Raw genomic sequence first — 17,657 nt, 5'->3', positions numbered from 1 at the left:
ACCATGATGGTGGAAATCTCCCCTTCTTCTCTTTCACCTCCCCCCCACCCCCAAACTCAGGCTGAGCTATTAGAAACAGAAGTCCATATAGCTCAGCTGTGTGGATTTAAAAACCTTTGGTTTCTTGACCATGAGATGTGCCCTGTCCTGGGAGCACGTTATGATGGAGGCACTAATGTCTGAGATAAGAAGGGAGCGCTTGGAGCATTTCCCAGCGAGGTAGTGCTTGAACTGTTCTTCTAAGTGTCCTGTCCCAGCCTCCCCACTGCCTCCTGCACACCCCAGAAAACTCATGCCGTGGAAGGATATCCTGGTCCACCAGGGGGCCCCTCCATTTTGCCACCTAGCCTTAGCCAGGCCTCTGTAGCTTCTTGCCCCAGAGACTTTCAAAAAGGACATTTTCCCTGTCTTTAGACATCTGAACACACACGGTAAAATAGTTATTAAACAAACAATAATATTAATAGCCACTGTTTATTGCGTGCTTGCTAGGGGTCAGACATAGTATTAAATGTTGTTCATGTTTTATTGACTACTCTTAATAACCTTGTGAGATAGATATTATTCTGTCCCCTTTGTGGTTAAATGCAGGCCTGGGGATGTTTTGGATTGTGCTGTGCTCAGAGAAGCTTAGCTGTGTGACGTCACACAGCCAGCAGGTGGAAGAATTTAGTCCGAGTCCGTTGACTCTTAAGTGCACACTCTGAAATGCTGTGCTCTACCACAGTCAAGAGCAGAGTAGCTCGCTGGCCTTGATCTAGGTATTTAACCTCTCTGAGCCTCAATCTTCTGAATATAAAATGAGGGCAACGACATCTGTCTTGTTACTCTGTTCCAAAGTTAAATGGCATAGTATTTGGCGGCACCTAGACCAGGGCCTGCATAGCAGCAAGGAACTGAGAAATGGTAGTTTCCTTCACTTAGTTTCTTCTCAACAAGACTGTCTGGAAAGACGTGCTTTCATTTTGATTTCTTCATTCATGCTACACAACAGTTACTGAGTTATTACTATGTGCCAGGCACTGTGTTTGGCCCGTTGTCTGCATTTCTATAAATTCCCATGGGCCTGGGAACTGCCATCTTACTGTTGGGAGGACAGATGGCTTACAGGAGTATTGATGCCATCTAATGCCATGGCAGGGGAGATGGTATCTGCAGCCACCAGTGGACGTATCTCCAAAGCTGCTTAAGGGGCTCAGGACAGGCCAGTTATGGGGAGGGCGTGGGGTGTGAATCTCTGTGCACTGCCTTCCTGCCGGCCCATGTACCAGTCACAGCTGGAGCCAGGAGCGTGAGTGGGGAGCTCTTGGGTCCCCCTCACAGTGGGTCTGGTGGGACCCTCCCAGTTTGGGTAGAGGTGGCTCTTGGGACTGCCAGCTCCAGGAGTGGCCAAGTCCTTGTGCAGAAGATGAGAGTAAATCAGCCCTGGTCCAGGCTAACAAAGATGGAGGCATCTGGCTGGGGCTGGGTAGGAAAGGAGTAGAATTGTTATCTTCTGGGTTCAGAATACACTGTGTTCTCCTGAGTCCAGCTCTCAAGCCAGCAGTCTTACCTCCTACTTCATGGACAATAGTAAGACCTTCCAACCTGGCCTTTCTCACCTTCCTGCCACCTTTCCCTGGACCCCCGTCAGCTGCTCTTCTCCCTGTCCAGTCAGCTCTGGGATCCTGCTCCGACAGTTCCCATTCCTCCTTCCACATCTCCAGCCGTTCCCCTTCTCCTGGCTATTTCCCTCCTCCTATGAATACGCTCTAGTAATTCCTACCCTTAAAAACACAGAGAACAAACAAGCAAACAACACGAACTTTATCTACCCATTACTCCTCCCCAGCCAACACTCAATCTTTCTCTTCCCTTTCTCATCCACCATTTCCAGAGTGATCTCCGGGTCCCCACGTGCACAGAAATGGCTCTTACTAACCTTCTGGATGATTCAGTCCCTAATATTCACATCCAATGGGTTCTTTCCAGTTCTTACCCACCTGACCTTTCTGCTGAGTTGACCCTTCTGCTCACTCTCTACTCTCCTGGCTTTCCTGGCACCCAGCCCCTGGCCTCCCTGACTCGGCCCCGTTGCTTTGGGCATTCTCTTGTGGCCAGGTCTTCCCACTGACAGTGTTTACACTCGTGGCATCAATCGCTGTCTGATTACTGGGGATTTCGAGGCATGTGACTCTAGTCCAGACCCCCCACTGCTCTGGAGCTTCAGACCTGCTGCCTTCTGGATGCCTTCACCGGGGTGTCCTGGAGCAGCCACACACCGACCTGCCCAAACCAGGACTCTGTCTCTCCCAGGCTGGCTCCTCCCCCTGTTCACTGCCCTGTTCTCCAGGTCCCCACAGCAGAACACAGACTCGGTCTAGACTACCCCCCCGCCCCCAACTCTCCTTATCGAATCGGTCTGTAAATCCTATTGACTTGCCTCCTAAATATTTCTCAGGCCTGCTCCTTCCCTCAGTTTGAACCACCTCTGTCCTGAATCACACTCTTACCTTCTTTATCCATGATTATTTCCAGAGCCTCCTGCCCCATCCACCCAAACCTGTCCTCCACCTGCAGCTGCTGTGAGCTTTGTTCATTGCAAGAACACTAATGCCACTGGGTTAGGGTGACTTGTAGGGGCCAGACTCAGTATGAAGTGACTGTTGTATTTTATTGAATACAGTATTGAAGTGGCATGGATGTTATCTCTATTTTTTGCAGTTAAAAAACCTGGGGCTCAGAGATGTTCGGTAACATGCCTGTGTCACATAGCTCACCGGCCCTGGAATTTAGTCTTAATTGCCTTTGTATCCTCGTACCTAGCATATAGTTGAATGAGTGCATGGATCTCAGACTTTCAGTTATAGATGGAAGCCAGGAGGTCAGAGGCTACTAGGTCACCTGAGAACATCAGGAGTTTTCCCCAGAGGGCAATAGGATGGCTGGCTCAGGTGGGGCGGGGGGTGCTATGTGGAGGGGTGAGGTATGTGTGTGCTGAGCAGAGGGGTCTGTGGTGACTCTTTGCCTTCAGGGAGACAGCCTGGGGCACAGGGAGGAGTGTGCTATCCAGTCTGAACTGTGCAGGGACTGGTGGCAAATCTTTGTTACGTCACATTTTTTTCTGTGCCTAGTCCTGAGGCTGGGCTAGTGGTATCTAATTTTCATTCCTAAAATTTTGTTAAAGGCCCTCCTTCCCTAGGAAGTCCCTCCTGGGTCCCCCTTGAGGGGTCTATGTGAAAACATAGGTCAGATAATGTCCCTCCTCTCCTTGAACAGTCTGTAGAGTTCCCGGCCCTCATCCGTCTTCCCAGGCTCGGCTGCTCGCTCCCTCGTGCCTTGACCAGTCTCCTCAGCCGGGAATGCCTTTCCCACGTCCCTGCCCAATACATCCTGCTTCCTTCCAGGCCCAGTGAGGTTGCAGCTTTTCTGTGTAGGGTCTCCAGGTGACTCACGGGCAGCGCTGCCAGTCTCCCTGTGTGCCCATCTCTGCCAGGCCTGCCTGCGTGCGTTCTGCCAGGCATTGCAGTGAGCATTTGCTTAGCAGCACAGAATTACGGGTGAGAACTGCAGGCGGCCAAAGGTCCATCGAGTCTGCCCTTCTTACTCCGTAGACACATCTGACTCCTCCTCATGAGGACTGCCTTTGTCACCCGGGTCTGTCTTGTAGGAATGGGGGACCAGCCTGTCTTAGCGCCAAAGATCGTGTGGGGGGCCCGTGTGAGCATGTGTGTGGGGAGAAGGGAGGCGGAAGAGCTCAGACCTGACATCCCTGAGCAATTGCTTTGTACCAGCAATGGTTCTAAATGATTTTTATACGGGACCTCATTTAATTCTAACAATATCCTTTATTAGGTTATGTTTTTTTCAGATGAAGAAACCAAGGTTCCAAGGAATTAAATAAGTTTCCCAAGTTCATACAAGAGGGTCAAGGGCAAGTCACCAACCCAGCTGTCTGACCCCAAAGCCAAAGTTCTAGGAGCCCTGAGGGGGGCGTGGGGATGGATGCCCCCTGGGGCGTGGGGACGGCAGGAGTGCCTAGATCTGAGCGTCTCTTCAGAGTGGGAGTGTTTCCACGGGAGACATATTTTTGGGTTCAGAAACAAAGTTTGTGAGCTCTGCTCATCTTCCCCTCCTCCCTTTCTCTTCTCACCTTGATGTGGGCACTATTGTTCCCACCAAACGCGTCTGAGGGGACGATAACTCAGAATTACTGGAACTGACATCTTTCAGGTGTCTTTTAAAGGAGAAGTGGACAGTGTTACACCCACATGGAAAGAAGCTTCGGGTGCAGCAGCCCCTGGGAGGGTGGGCGGGGGGGGCTAGGTCTCAGGATCGGGGCCCTTCTCCTCCCTGCTCTCCCTGCTCTGATCCTTCCTCCCTCCTCAGGGCCTCTCCCTGGCCCTCCTGTCCAAGGGCTGTTCTCTCAGGACTGGGTTCTGTCCAGCTCCCATGGAAGCAAGGTGGACGTGGAGAGAGCACTGGCTCCCTATAGGCTGTGCAAGGCACTGAGGCGGTTGGGATTTTGGCCTTAAGGGTGACATTCTGTACTGGGCCAGTCCTAACTTTTGTTTCCTTTCCACTTGAAACCTGAGTCCCCTCTGTCACCTTTCTTCATTCCTGTGGTGCCGGTCACCATGGGACCTTGTAGTCATAACTTTAGTGGAAGGAGTGGACAACAGTCTGTTACCGCAGACTGCCCATTCCCTGAGCTGGGAAACTGAGGCCGCGGGTGGAGGAGCCAACCAACTGGGGCAATGCATAGCATCAGGGATAGGGTAGACTCCTAGTCCCCATAGGGGACAGTCACTCCTGGGTGCCCAGAAAGTGCTGGGTGCAAACAGGGGCTCAGTGAATTGTGCCTCGGGGGCCATGGGCTAAGTACTAAACCCCAAAACTTTGTCCACATTTGGGCTGGAATTTCTGATTCTAATTTTTATAGTCTGGACATGAATCTTTAAGTTCCCACCAGATCCTGGGGCTGAGAGATTTTCCTGGGGAGGTGCCGTCCATTGCTTTCATGTAAGACATGGTTGTTTGTCCTCGGGCAGGTGCCTAGGGGATCCCGCACAGGAGACCCTGAGGCCTGAGAGGTCACAGGTGTAGATGCAGGCAGGGCAGACCTAAAAGGGGCTCTGCTTGCCAGGATGCCTTAGAAGGCTGTGCAGCAGATCTAGGCTGCCTTTCTGCACCGCTGGTGTTCCTCAGGGCATGGAGTCATGTGGGCTGTCTTGGCAGGCGGCCACTCTGCCCGTGCGGGAGTTTCTGGTGGGTGGGGGCAGTCTTGTTCAGAAGGCCCTTTGCAGTAGAGGTGACCCCTGAAACTTATGCTCTCTGTATTCTCAGGCAGCTCAGAATCTTCTCTTTAGACCCCTGGAGAGTGAGCACTTTGGGGAAACTGAGGTAGCAATAGCCCCTCTGACAGCCAAAGGTGAGCAATAGGGCTGGGATCTTATTATAAAGTGAATCTGAACTATATGGCCCAAGAGTTCTCAGTCCTGTTTGAACATCAGAATCACTCAGGAGTGAAGGAAAAGAAGAAACAAAACCTAAAAGACCCCTGTGGCCTACTCCCTAAAAGACTAATTCAGTGGGGGCCTGAGGTGGGGACTTAGAATCTGTCGTTTCAATTGGTTCCCAGGTGATTCTGAGTCGTAGCTGAGGTTGAGAACAAGAGCCGTAGCTAAATATCGCTTGTCTACATATAATTTGCATAGAAAGTCTATACTCTGGTTAGTTCTGCATAGCAAGAGGTTGTGGGGCCCTCAGCTGTCACTGTCACCAAAGGTCTCCAGCTTGTTTGCTTTAATTCAGCCGTGGAAGGTTTGTCCCCTCCTGGAAAACTCCTGCTGGGCTTTGCGGGAAGCAGCCGCCTTGCCTCTCTCTGGTCTCTTTTCCTGCTCACTAGGACGAGGGATGGGGTGTTGGAACCTGTGAAGTAGAAGCTTCTGCCGCCCTGCTCAGGGGAAGTGCTACGTCTCATGGACAGTCCTGACTGCGTGGCCCTACCACGTGGCCAAATCCTTATCCCCGAGGTCAGCAGACAGGTTGTTGTCTTCTCCCTTGGTTGTGAGGAAAACTCTCCTCAGACAGAGAACCGAGTGGCTTGAGGTTGAAGCAGGGAGACCAGGCAAAGGCTGCAATGGAATCTCTGTTTGGCCAGAAGTGTTGCTAGGAGCTGCTCTGCCTCCTGGGGCCTGGGTGGGGACGGTGGCGGGCTGGTTTCCAGAAGGAAGGCAGGTTCTTTCAGTTCTTGAGTTGGGATTTCTTGCTCAGCCAAAGGGAGTTGGCGCTGCGTCCCACCCTGTACCCAGATGATATCTCGAAGGAGCTACTCTTGAGTAGAAATTGGTGGCCTTTTAGATGTAGCTGTGGCCTTTTCCTCTGATTTAATCACCAATCGGCTCTGGCCGTCCATCTCCCTACCTGTCAGGGTAAAAGTGGGTCACCATTATCTCAGCAAAGAATTTAAACAGTTGTGTAAAGTCACAGAGTCTGTGGTGAGACCCTTGTCACATTGAAAGAGAATTAAGTTAGGTCAAGGGCAATAGCCAGTGACTGTCCCCAGAGGATTAAGGAAGGCTTGGAGAAGGCGTGGAGTGGTCAAGTGGTTAGCCACAGGACAATGAAATGACTGAGAGAGTCATAGGTTTGGCTTGGTCAGTGAGGTGAGAATGAGGGCCAAGGGCATCAGGCAGATAAACACAGGTGCGTCCTGAAAGAAAACAAGAGAGCTGGTTCCTGGGAGACGCCACCCGATACCTGAGTGACACTCGCATCACACAGCTCGGCGTTCGCCATGAGCTTCCAGGGCAGCCAGTGGAGTAACAGGGTTGTGAGGAACATAGACACTGATGGAGAACCAGTGTCAGGCTCCCCCTTGATAAATTCCACCATCCCTCAGGCCCTAGGTTGTCCATATCAAAGCCAGCGGTGAAGCCACGTTCGTGGGTTTCATTGACACTCTTCATAATGAACTGGGCCGCAGGCACGTGGCCTTGGCACCTGGAAAATGTAAAGTGTCCGAGAAAGTCCAAACATCAGAAAAGAAGTGTCCTTTGGTCCAGTAGCAGGTTTCCTCACTACAGAATGCTGTATTTAGCTCCTGACAGGCTTCCTGTGACACGTGGGGAAAGTATTTGTTATTTGTGTGAACTGACTTCTCTCTGCCCCTCCTATCAGAGGTCCCTGGATGTTTGTAAGTTGGGGACCTCGGACCCCCTAGGACTGTACTCACACCCCGAGAAGTAGCTGCTGCCTCTGGACAACCTCCCAGGCACCTTCTGTACCCAGGGCATGGGCACCCGTGACACTGTCCCCCCAGGTAAGGGACACCAAGTGAGGCCAGGCAGCAGGCTCTTCCTTGGACTCACCTGGGGACTGGGCTCTGCCTGGGAGATGCCCCCAGGCGGTGGGCCCTTCCATCCCGGCCCAGCTCTCTGTGGGCTGGCGCTGCGCCTCCCTGCTCACTTGCTGTCCGGGGGCTCCCTGGCCTGGGGAGGGGCTCAGAGTGTTCTAGTGACTCTGCCTGAGCTTTGCCTCCACTCTCTGAGCTGGTGGGCTGGCTGAGGGGCTGCCCTGTTCTGTGGTGGGAGAATGAAGACGGCAGAGGACCTTGGCCCAGGGCCTCAGGGAGGGTTGTATGTCTGTCTCCTCAGCTGACGAGGCAGGAGAGTGAGTGCTATGTGTGTGGCTCAATGTCAGGAGATGGGGTGGCAGGCCTGGTGCTGCCTCTGGGAACTGGGAGTTTCCTTTGGAGAGTGAGGGGGTTGAAGGGTCCTACCCCAGATGGGATGGGTGCTTGTGAGGTGGGGAGTTGCTGTTCCCTGGGGAGGCTGGAGCAGAGGCCAGGTGACCACTTGGGAGGAATGCAGAGAACCTGGAATGCCAGAGCGGTTCAGGGTTCAGGGAATAGCTCCTTATGCTCAGGGCACAGCACCCTGGGGCTTTGCTATATTAATGTGAAAACAGCAGCACGATTTAGTGCAACCTCAGATCCTGCCTGACATTAGATTATAGTAGGGAGTTGGGAGGTGCTACAGGCTTCAGAAAAACCTTGAAATCTAGAAATAGAATGAAGATGTGATCATATGAACCCCTGGTCCTGTCCAACGCTTTTTGTTTTAATGATATGGGAACTGAGACTCAGAGAAGTTAACGTATTTCCTCGAGGTCACACAGGTGACAGAAACAGGACGGGAACCCAGACTCCTGACTTCTGGACTAAGGACCTTCCACCCTCAGGGTGGTGTGCTGGGTTTCCACCTTTGTGGGGGCTTCTCCATGTGGTGTGTTAGGGCCCCATGGATGGTCCCAGGGTGGGTGTGAGCCGCGAAGGTGTGGGACGGACGGGTCAGCTTGCAAACATTTAAGTGCCCACTGAGCTCAGGTACTACAAAGGTGAATAAGACTGTTCCCTGCCCTCGCATGTCACAGGACCAGGAGAGGAGTGTGTAGGAGGAAGGGTACCTGGGGTGCTGTGGGGTCACAGAGAAGAGCCAAGGCTTCTTAAAGGAGCGGATGCTTAGCTGAGTCTCCTCTTTTTCCGACTCTCAGCTCAGGGGCCTCTTCCCCTGGGAAGCCCTGCCTGGCCCTGCCCCCACTGGCTTCACAGCCCCCACCCTGTTATTGCCGGTTACTCAGTGTCCCCCGCAGACTTCAGGTCCCACTGAGGACTGAGTCAGCCTCGCCTGTGGCTGTGTCACCAGGGACTGTGAAGGGCAGAGCCCTACACAGAAGCTCTTAGTCAACATTCGCAGTCGGGTCAGTGGGGCCATTGGAGGAGCTAGGGAGTTAGGAAGGAAGACGAGGGTCAGTGTACTCCGCTGATGAGGTGCTTAAGGACTCCAGGAGGGGGGAGCCGAGCAGGTAATGGGGTGCTCTGCTCTGCCACTAGTGGGAGGGGTCAGGATCTAAGCCACAGGTTAGGGGGTTACTGCATGAGGGTGGCAATGACAGGCATGGCAAAGGCGGTGGTCCAGTGAGAGCAGCTGGTGTGACACATGCGGAGAACAGAGGTGGAGACTGGGGATGATGCGGGAGGGGAGCCCAGGACTGAGGGAGGCTGAGAAGACGTGGTGGGAGGTGGCAGGTTGGAGCAAAGCCAGGAGGGAGAAGGCAGGTGGAGTGTGAGGCCAGGAGGGCTGAGAAGAGCAGGGTCATGGGCTTTGGGGGGATCACGGTGCCCTGGCTGCTGTGCTTGGGGTGGCAGACGCCCACCTGAGGGCCAGGCTCTGGTTTGGAGGGGACGGGCCACAGAGACCCCAAAGGGCAGAGGACTTGGGGCAGTGTGCTCCTCAGCCCTTGCCTCTAAGAGAATTCTGAGGTGCTACTCCCCCCGCAGTTGTGTCCCCAGCCCAGGTGCCAGTGGCCAGGTGCTGTGGGACCATCCCTCGGACCAGTGCTGGGCCCCAGGCTCTCCCAAGTGGAAGCAGCGAGTCCAGCCTGCAGGCTTCTGGAGAAGGTGAGACTCAGTCACACCAAATGGCTTTCAAGTGCCCTGCGCAACCTCTCTGGGAACTTTGGGCAGAGAATGGGGGAGTCTACCAGGCAGCTGCCCAATCAGGGCCCGTGACCCCAGAGCAGAGCTTGGGCCTCAATCTGGTGGGAGGAGGGAGGAGTGTGTTTAGATGCCTGGCAGTGGCCTCAAGCTACCAGCAGGTATGATTTTTACTGTGATCCCTGCTGAAAATGCCCTTTGGTTTTAAGGAGGTGCTTTCAATTGTGTGCCTCGAGATAGAGGTCTATAGAGGGGGACCCTCAGAACAGGGAAGTGGGGATCTCAGCGTGTACCTGGCTCCCCTAGGAATCCAGGGGAAGCTCCCAAGAGCCCCAGGGAGACAGAGGATCTGCTGTCCCTCGTTTAGGGGCCCAGGTGAGCATTCAGCCTCCAGGCCGGTGGTGAGGAAGTGGCACCTGTATCACGATAGCGGCCAGAGTGGTGATTTTCAGGATACCCTCTCAGCTTCTCTGCCACTTTCTGCTCTGTGTCTTTCGGCTTTAGCTTCCAGCTGCAGACAATTTTCTCCAAAGAGCCCCAGTGTTTTGGATGGAGAATCCGATCTGGCTACTTGCCCCTTTTCAGGCCAGTCCCCTTCCAGGCCTGTGGCTGGCACCGAGTTCGGCTCTCCTTGGGTCTGGTACCAGCCCTAGTCCGGGTACCAGGACTTTGGCCTGGGCATCAGGGTCTGATGGCTTACGTCAAGGCTCTCCAAGGAGAGATGTGAGTGTGACAGAGATTCTGAAAGCTGGTCTGTTTGTACGCTTCCTCCCCTCCCACCGGCCATGGGCCAGGCTCCCTCAGGGCCCAGTTCAAACATTTCACTTCCTGAAGGTTTTCCAGACCTTCTTCCTTCTCCTCTATGCATATGAAGCATCTTATTGATATCTCTATGGCACATCTCACATATTACCTTATAAGGAACCCATGTAGGAACATACAAGGTGTGATCAAAAAATACGGTGAATGTTTAAATTTAAAAAAAAAAAATCATTGGAGTAAAAGACACATTGTCATAATCTTCCTTAAAGTATTTCCCCTCACTTCAAACACACTTATCCCATCGTTCTTGCCACTTTCTGAAGCAGTTCTTCAAGTCCTCTTTCGTGAGTGTCTTTAGTTGCTCTTTCGGGGCTGCCTTGATGTTCTGAATTGATTGGAAACATTTTCCTTTCATTGTCGTTTTGACTTTGGGGAAGAGCCAGAAGTTGCACGGTGCCAGATCCGGTAAATAAGGTGGATGAGGACACACCGTAATGTTTTTATTTGACAGAAATTGCTGTACCAGAAGCGATGTGTGACATGGAGCATTGTCATGATGGAGGATGAAGTAAAGACACTCACGAAAGAGGACTTCCAGAACTGCTTCAGAAAGTGGCAAGAATGATGGGATAAGTGTGTTTGAAGCGAGGGGGAGTATTTTGATGGGGATTAATGGCAATGTGTCTTTTACTATAATAAATTTTTTTAAAATTTAAACATTCACCATATATTTTTTTATCACACCTTGTATTTTATTTCTCGAATAGATTGAAAGCCCTTTAGTGACAGACTGTGGCTCACACCAGTGGAATATAATTTACATGCAGTTCTACATGGTGTCTTGTTCCTAAAGAAACCATCAAAAGGGATATGTTTGTTAGAGTCTTAAGACAGGATAACACGCACCCTAAGATCCTAAAAAAAACCCCCAAAACTCAGGAGTTACTAGGTCACAATTCTATTTTGGAACAATATTGTTAACATGTTTTAATATTTAAGAAAGAAAAAGATTCAGAAGATTTTAAAGGCTTACAAAGGTTTTGCTCTAGCTTATATATGTGTTCTCACGGTAATTTCATAAATTATCTTCAAAGAATTTGTTCTAAGGTAACTTATTATGTTAAAAAAGAGCCATCAAAAAATACAAAACACAACTCTGTATCTCCAGCTGCCTGGGTGGTGCTTGGCACATACTCGGCATTCACTGAGTGCTTGTTGAAGGAGTAATTGATAAACTGGGGTCCACACGGGAGTGGAATGTGTACTGGGACACCTGAGCTTCTCTTTCCCGTCTGCGTTTGGTATATGTCAGGTGCTCAGTGATAGGAATGAATCGGTTGGATGCTGGAGATTGGCGGAGGGTGGTCCCTGGGCAGAAAGCCTTCCCTAAGTATTTGTGGCCTCTCAGCTGTGCTGTGATGGAGCTGCATATCGATTCCCCCTTTCCCCCGCTGAGTACCTCGTTGAGGTCAGGTGCTTCCTAGGTGCTGTTGAATGAAGGAATCGACCCAAGGACTGACTGAAGAAATGAATGACTGGGATTCACCTTGCAAGCGGCTGACTGTCACAAGGAGACAGTGCCAAAGAGTTTGCTGGTGCCTGGAGCCACCCTGGGCTCTGTGTGCCAAGCCGCTCTTGCCTCTGTCTCCCTCAGCCTCCCTTCAGCCAACACCGAATGTCCTGCTGGAGAAGTCGTCACAGCTCTTGAGTGCACATGGGGACCCTGGCAGCCTCAAGCTGGATGCTCCTCTGAAGAGCTGGCAGGCCAGGAATGGCCACCCCAGAAACCTTGGGGCCCTGTCTCAGGGGTCCCAGTGCCTGGTGCCCCTCCCCTCGCTAGAGTCAGAGGCCAGCAGTGTGGCCCGGGACACCACCCAGATCAAGGACAAGCTGAAGAAAAGGAGACTGTCAGAAGGCGCGGCCGCATCCTCCCGAGGTAAGCCCTGGGCCCAGCCCACCCCAGGCCAGCCTCTGGATTACCTCCCACTCCCCAAGCTCCCGAAACTAATTTATTCCCCATCCCCACCTCATGCAGCCTCTCTGGATCCTGGGGGAGGCCCCAAAGGAGTTGCCCTGAGGAGTGCCATCCCCCTGGCTACCTCTCAGAGGCTGCTGAGGTTGCCCAGGCCGATGCCTCCCATCCAGAGCATGCCCACTACCCCCGAGGCCAGTGGAGCCAAGGAGAAGAGCCAGGACCCTCCAGGGAGCATTCAGGGGCCTCAGGACAGGAGACCCAGAGCCCAGGAGGTGAGGAGGCCCTGCTGCTCTGAGCCTGGCTCCCTGTCATCCTTCCATCCTTTATCAGCCCCTGTTCCTGAGCCCTGAGCTTCTCCACAGGTGTCTCAGGCGCTGCCCTCAGGTCTGGCATTGGGAGGGGCTCAGGGCCCTCATCTCATCTCAGAGGTGCTGTGCTCCTGCTCAAGCAGAGTCTGTGTGACCATCTGGCCTTCTCTGGTCTAAATGTTCCAGAATTCCTCACGCTTCTGACCCTTTCCATTTTAGGCAAGGGAGTGTGGCAGGGGGGAAAGAATGCTGGGTGAGGACTCAGGAGATTTAGGCTGTGGTTTCCACTCTGCCTCTCACTGGCTGTGTGACCTTGGCTAAGTCACTCCCCTCTCTGGGCTCCAGTTTGCACATCTATAAAAAGAGCGGATTGGACCAGATGTTTTTGAAGATTCCTCCCAGCTCTGATGTTCTAGGATTTTTCTGAAAGGAGAAGAACAGAAACAAATAATAATAACAGCAAAGGGGGTTGGAGCAGAGGTGAGGGGACCCCATACCTGTCTTGTCACCTGGAGTAATGAGGAAACAATGAGCTTTTGGGGGTCCCAGGGTTGTGTGGCTGGGAAGAGATGCTTCTCAGCACTGCTGACCGAGTGGCTCCTGATAGAAGGGACCACCCTTTGTGAGAGGCCTGGGAGGTGAGCATCCGGGGGGAGTGTGTACCTGGACCAGAACTCTCCTCCCAACTCCCCTCCCAGGTGCAGACCTCACGTCAATACCTGCACCGCAGTGACCAGAAGATGCAAAAGTCACTGGGGGGCATTGTGATCCCCCCCATCCCAAAGGCCAGGTTGCCCACTGGGACCTCCTCCTGCACACCTGGCTCCCTTCCCAGCCTCTTGGCCCCAGACCAGGATGTCCTCACAGGCCTGAGAGCCCCCACAACACGGTAAGCAGCCCTAAGCCAACCACCTTACAGTCCTCTCTCCTTCTATCCCCCCAAGATCTACTTGGCATCCCATAGCTGCACCTCAGTGCTAGGACAGAGCTTTGGGGGCCTGGGCGCATGACAGGCAGGATCCCCACCATAAGCCACAGACCCAGGAAGGCTGCAGCTTTGCGGCCTTGCTCTGATCCCTAACTCCCCCCAAGGCCTCCGCCTCTATCGCCTACCAGTTTCCTGGTGTGTGGTTGTTGCGGTGATGAATAAAATACAAAGTATTTTAAAGCTCTATTGAATTCATGATAGATAGCGCTTTGTTATTATATATTCTCTTGATGAATGGGTACTAAAAATACAAGCATCATCATGTATGTTTGAGGTGGGAGGAGTAGTAGTCCACAAACTTAAAAAAGGTCTTCATATCCAGAAAAAAAAAGAAGGTTGGGAATCAGTGGGCTAGAGGATTGCTATGTTGTAATGAATCTGGGTTTATGGAGTGTAAGTGGGACAGAAGGCGCTCTGCAGATGGCAAGCGCAGCTCTGTGGTCAGTGCAGACTGATGTCTGCAAGCGTGTGTGTGTGTGTGTGTGTGTGTGTGTGTGTGTGTGTGTGTGTGTGTTTATGTGTGTGAGAGAGAGAGAGAGAGAGAGAGACAGACAGACTGAGAGAGAGAGAGAGAGAGAGTAAGAGAGGGAGGGAGCAGGAGAACGCTAGCTCACAGCCTGGGGGCCTGGCTCACCCAGCACAGCTTATGGTCGATTTCCTGCTGGGACTTATTTCTCTCTCATTTCATTGGGGCCTGAAGTAGTGGATTCTTCCATTTCTCGCAAGCTCTTCGTGCTCTCTGTCTCCCATGCTGCCTTCCCTCTGCACCCATGTCTACATCCTTCCCAACCCTCTTGGAGCACGGGAACCTGTCGGTGGACCTGCTCCTGCGTTTGAACTCGGCTCGATTCTCAGTGGCCTGCTCCACCAACTCTGCTTCCTCCCCGCTGAACACTCCCTCCTCCTTTCCTGCTGGACGGCTGCCTCATCCTCCCCTCTGAGGGGCGCGCTCGGTGGCTGGAATGACTGATCCCAGACCCGTGGCCTTTCCTCCCATCTCACTGCTCTTAGGTTTTTTTGCATTGTTTGAGCTGTTGATGCCCTTGAACTCTTCTCCTTCCTCGCCTTCCTGACTTTATACCTGCTTCTCCACCTTCCAGGCAGTTTCCTGTACACCCTCTTTCATCCATCTCTTACATGTGGCCATTCCGGAAATTTGTTCCGGGGCCCTTTGCTTCCATATTTTTGTCCTTCCCTTGGATCTTAGCTATGCAGGTGGCTTCCAAGATCACACGGGGAGGGGAGACTTCCACATCCCCTGCTCTGCCCTGAGGTCTCCCCAGACTCAAGCTCCATGCGTCCCCAGTGTCCTCATGGCTGGTGCAGCTCCAGTGTCAGAGGGAGCGGGATGTGCCACCATCAGGGCAGCACCACGGAGCACCGGTTTCCCAAGCTGCCTCCTTCCCACGACCTCCTGATTTCTACCACAGCGCCCGCGTTCTCTTTGATCTTCACATTTCTTTGATCATCTTGGACTCTTGCTCCTTTTCCTAGCAGATCTGTACATCCCATCAGGTCTTTCTTAAAAAAAAAAAAACAAGAAAAAGACAAAAGCTTCCACCCCTCTCTTGCCCTTGCCTTTCCTCTCAGTTTGCACTTACTAGCCCCCTCTTGGTCTCCCCCATAGCTCTTACCCTGCCTCCTGGCAGCCCTAGGCCCTGCAGTCTAATGTTCCGTTTTCACTCCCCCATCCCCCCACCCCACACACCTCTCCCATGTACTTCACCTTAATTGACTTCCTGGAACCAGCAGCTTAAAGATGAGTCAGTCTCCTTGGTCTGACCTTCAAGGTGCCCCAGCTCCCCACTCCACATTCTTCCTCCTGTGCTGCTCTGTAGGAACCTTGCCACTGCTCCAGACCCCCTGTGCATGTGCCAAGCCATGGGGCACCTCCCCTCCTGTGTCCCTGCAGCCCCAGCACCAGCCGTTCACCCTTGCGCCCCCCTTCAGTTCCACCAGCCCCAGCTCTATGTCTGAGGTCTTCCCTGCCCTCCTCAGGGTGGCAGGGACTGAAGCGCCTTCTCTGTGCCTCCTACATGGCGTCCGTGGACTGCCTGGCCACCCCTCTCACTGCTTTGTTCAACTTTTATTTAAACCTCATTCTAGTTTTTAACTTGGAATGTTAAAGCATACATGGGAAGAAGACTCCATTACCACTTCATTCATTCATCCATCCATCTATTCATTCATTTACTCACTTAAAAGCTTTAAGCACCTACTATGTGCCAGGCATTTTGCCAGGGGCTGCAGAAACAAATCCAGTCCAGACAGTGTCTTTTCTAGGCACTCACGAGAGAGATTTACAAGAAAACCATTGAATCAGAGTCCAGTGAGGTAAGTGCTAAGATTGAAGGCTGCCCGTCATTCTAGGGGCCCAGTGGAAAATGACCTCCAGGCCGGGAAGACTTCCTGGTGGAGGTGAGAGCTGAGCTGAGTTTTGAAGGCTGTGGGAGACATTTTGAGATAGAGAAGAGGGAGAGATGTGAAGGAGGAGAGACTGAAACATTTAGGGAGCCAGAGGGTCCCCCTGACCTCCACTGTCCCCTGGGATAGGGGGATCTGGGCAGTTACTGAAGTGGGCTCTCCTACTGCCTATTCTCCGGCCACCCAGGCCTGAGTCATTCTGCTGAGTGAATCCTCCGAGGCCAGAGCACAGGATGTTGTGTCCCATTCCTTTTGTTGTGGCTTCTTACTCTATCAGCCCCCAATCGCTTCTGATGTCTATGCATTTCCCCACCGAGAGGAGAAAATCCATGTTGGATAATGCATAACTTGTCTTCACGGGAGTACAAGCTCCATGAGGGCAGGGATTGTCGTCTGTGCTATGGATACTTGCCTTCCAGCACCGAGAACAGTGTCGGCACATAGTAGGCCCTTAAGAAATATCTGTTCAATGAGTAAATGGTGCTACCTTTACAAATAACAAAACAAACAAACAAAAAATTAAAAAACCAAAATTAAATTGAAAACAAGAAGAAAACACCAATGCAGGAATGCCCATCTTCCCTTCCTCTGGGTAGTTTAGGTTTGAAGCTCTAGGACACACAGTAGGGATTTCCCATCAGCAGCAAAGGGGGTCAATTCATCTAGACTCCCTGGAGGCAGGGGAGGGGGTGCAGGGGAGAGGGGATTACTAAGGAGAGGAGGAGGGATTTGGGGGTCTCAGAGCTCTCCAGGGCTGGGGCAGTTTGGAGAACTTGAACTCTGTCTGCTCTGAGCTGGGGGGATATTTACCACTTATCTGCTGCAGGGCACAGCAGGGGACGGGGCTTCTTTCAAGACAACAGTTTCCATATGGAGACCAGCTTCCCCAGAATCAAGGGGCTGTGCAGCAAAAAAATGGGCTCAGAGCTGTGTCTGGACACTCTGCCTGCCCCTGAGTTTGCTGAAGGAGCTGCATTTCCTGCAGCTTTGAACCCGTGGCCAAGAGCCTCTTTACAGGGCCACCCACAGTGCCCTCCGCCGTGTCGCCCACCTTGGCCATCACCCCATCCTTGAGTGACCTACCCTGGGCTCTTCACAGCAGCATGTCTCCCTTGCCATCTCTCATGGTGCTTTTTCTCCTCCATTCTTTTAAGATTGGTTCGGGAGAATGGGCCTCGGGAGAAGACCCCTAAATCTCTTGGTATGTACTCTCTATATGCACCCTCATTTGTCATTCAACTCTTGGGTTCCTGGGCTGGGTCATGGGATCAGAATTAGGGCCAGAGGAGACCTGAGAGCTCTCTGACCCAAGCCCCTCATTTTACAACAGGGAAGCTGATGCCACCTATTGTGCCATGCTAGTGGCCTGTCCCTGTGCATGTTGATTGGCACCAGTGTGTGTAGCTTCACCACGACCCAGCTGAGAGAGAAGGCTCTGTCCCCATTGGACTGACAAAGGGATGACTGAGGCTCAGAGCTGGACCTTCTCCTGGTCGCAGAGTGTGGAAGGCAGCCAGCCCCATCACATCTGCACTCAGGCCTACATGGCTCCAGACCTGGCGCTCTCCACAGAATAGTGTGGCTGCTTCTGCACTATTTTAAGCAAGTAGAGGAGAGTATTCCTTGCCAGACAGAGAGAGAAGTTAAATCATATCCCACAAATCCCTAAGTCGGCCGGTCCCGGAAGGTTTCAGTGTCAGGAAATAGAGACAACAGGGCTGG

The 17,657-nt window shown here is 52.5% G+C and overlaps 1 protein-coding gene across 2 annotated transcripts in view; it reads left to right on the top strand.

The window, feature by feature from the left end:
- TOGARAM2 (TOG array regulator of axonemal microtubules 2) overlaps positions 1 to 17,657 on the top strand; it is a 48,725-nt gene that overhangs the window by 2,861 nt on the left and 28,207 nt on the right. Inside the window, exons 2-7 of one of the 2 annotated variants that reach the window (XM_088796236.1) lie at positions 7,162 to 7,303; positions 9,323 to 9,442; positions 11,895 to 12,176; positions 12,276 to 12,487; positions 13,222 to 13,412; positions 17,090 to 17,136. In XM_088796236.1, coding sequence (XP_088652362.1) covers positions 7,276 to 7,303; positions 9,323 to 9,442; positions 11,895 to 12,176; positions 12,276 to 12,487; positions 13,222 to 13,412; positions 17,090 to 17,136 — 880 coding nt within the window. In that variant the 5' untranslated portion in view covers positions 7,162 to 7,275. Of the gene's footprint in view, positions 1 to 7,161; positions 7,304 to 9,322; positions 9,443 to 10,959; positions 12,177 to 12,275; positions 12,488 to 13,221; positions 13,413 to 17,089; positions 17,137 to 17,657 lie in introns of those variants that run through there. The other variant, XM_088796235.1, reaches the window with a different exon arrangement.

The sequence above is a fragment of the Rhinolophus sinicus genome, chromosome 2, assembly GCF_057876585.1.
Source record: "Rhinolophus sinicus isolate RSI-liver-muscle chromosome 2, RSI-T2T, whole genome shotgun sequence".
NCBI lineage: Eukaryota > Metazoa > Chordata > Mammalia > Chiroptera > Rhinolophidae > Rhinolophus > Rhinolophus sinicus.
Note: the sequence above shows the minus strand (reverse complement) of the source record. Positions and strands in the feature narration are given on the sequence as shown.